General features: G+C 53.1%; 1 protein-coding gene across 1 annotated transcript in view; it reads right to left on the minus strand.

The window, feature by feature from the left end:
- The window catches only part of NUP98 (nucleoporin 98), a 29584-nt gene that overhangs the window by 6660 nt on the left and 21416 nt on the right, over positions 1–1508 (minus strand). Inside the window, exons 21-22 of the mRNA XM_029965753.1 lie at positions 1205–1505; positions 172–401 (exon numbers count right to left, since the gene is read on the minus strand). Coding sequence (XP_029821613.1) covers positions 172–401; positions 1205–1505 — 531 coding nt within the window. The remainder of the gene's footprint in view (positions 1–171; positions 402–1204; positions 1506–1508) is intronic.

Raw genomic sequence — 1508 nt, forward strand, 5'->3', positions numbered from 1 at the left:
AGGGAGGTTTGGAGTGCCCAGCCCTGGAGGTGTCCCAGGAAGGCCTGGCCGTGGCACTCAGTGCTCTGGGCTGGGGGACAAGCTGGGGATGGGGCACAGGGGGGATCCATGGGCTGGGAGGGCTTTTCCCCAACCTCGGTGATTCTGTGAAAAGAATCATTCCATACTCACTCTCTGCCACAGCAGGATCCTCGGATGCCTTCCTGGCCCAGTCAGCATACTCATGGATAGCAGAGACTCCAGGGTTGGGGGCCAGGAGAGGACAGGGCTCATCCATATGGACAGTGCTGTGCTTCAGCTTTATCTCCAGAGGGGTGAGATACAGCTCCTTGTCCCTGTCCATCTTCCGTTGTTCCAAGTTCAGCTTTTCCACATGAACCTTGAAAGGGGATTCTGTGAGTCTGGCAGGAAAAAGAAGATAAAACAAATAGCAAATGTTCTGAATATTCTCCATGCAATTGGGGCAACTCATCCTAATTAACACAACAACAGTAATACATAATCCAAGGCCAACAGCCAGGTATGGAAATCCTGGTGAGAGAGTCTGGGGCTTGGAACCAGGCTTTGGGATCCTGAACCACCTGGTCTAATGGAAGATGTCCCTGCCCGTGGCAGGAGATACAAAAAGATGTTTAGCTGTTAAAAACAAGTCTTTAAGGTCCCTCCCAACCATAACCTCCTGTGATTCTGTGATTTGGCCAATAAACCTCTCCAAAGGCAACAAGCACACCTTTACCACAGCTCGTTCCCTCAGCACTTCAGATATGCTGGAGAACACCCAGACAAGCTGTCTGGAGCACTTAAGTGGTGGGAATGTAGCTGTATTCCAGTCCAGGTATGGAGACCCAGCAAGGTCTGTGTGCTGCTGGATGTACAGGCAGAACTGAAGGCAGCTGGGAATTCAGAAGGTGAACAACTTCCTTAGGTAGGGCAGGTGTCCAACCAACAGGGACAACTTTGAACTTTTTCTTTAACCTTTTCCTGGGGGACAGTGCTATTTATTTGGTAAAAAAAATGACTCCTCTTACTAAGGTATTCCCAAACTTGACACCCAACTTTCTGTGGCCAAGGGACACGAAGGAGATCTCCATGGCAAACACAATCTTGCACCACTCCTGCATGTCAGAAGGAACACTGACCTGCCAGCAGGATTCTGTCAAACACGAGGAGCATGTCAGATCCCCCGAGGGAAAGCACTACTCACGATTTGGGAGCCACGGGAGTCGGCAGGAATCCGTATTCCACAGGCTCACACTGAGGATCTTCCGTTTCACTTGACCCACTCAACTGATCTCCACAGTTGACCAGCGTCCAGTTGGGGCCCCAGCCCACGCGGAAGGAGCGCCCCATGAAGAGTCCCATGTCCATCAGGAGCTTCCCTTTGCCGTAGGTGATGGAGCGCTCCAGAGGGACGAGCCCCCGCTGCCTGCGGGCACCCACCGTCCTCACCTGCACCTCGGGCACCGCCGGGGGCACGGAGAACACGGCGGCCAGCGGGGACACTGCTG

Source organism: Manacus vitellinus, unplaced genomic scaffold (genome assembly GCF_001715985.3).
Source record: "Manacus vitellinus isolate BGI_N305 unplaced genomic scaffold, ASM171598v3 scaffold_119_pilon, whole genome shotgun sequence".
In the NCBI taxonomy this organism is placed as follows: Eukaryota; Metazoa; Chordata; class Aves; order Passeriformes; family Pipridae; genus Manacus; species Manacus vitellinus.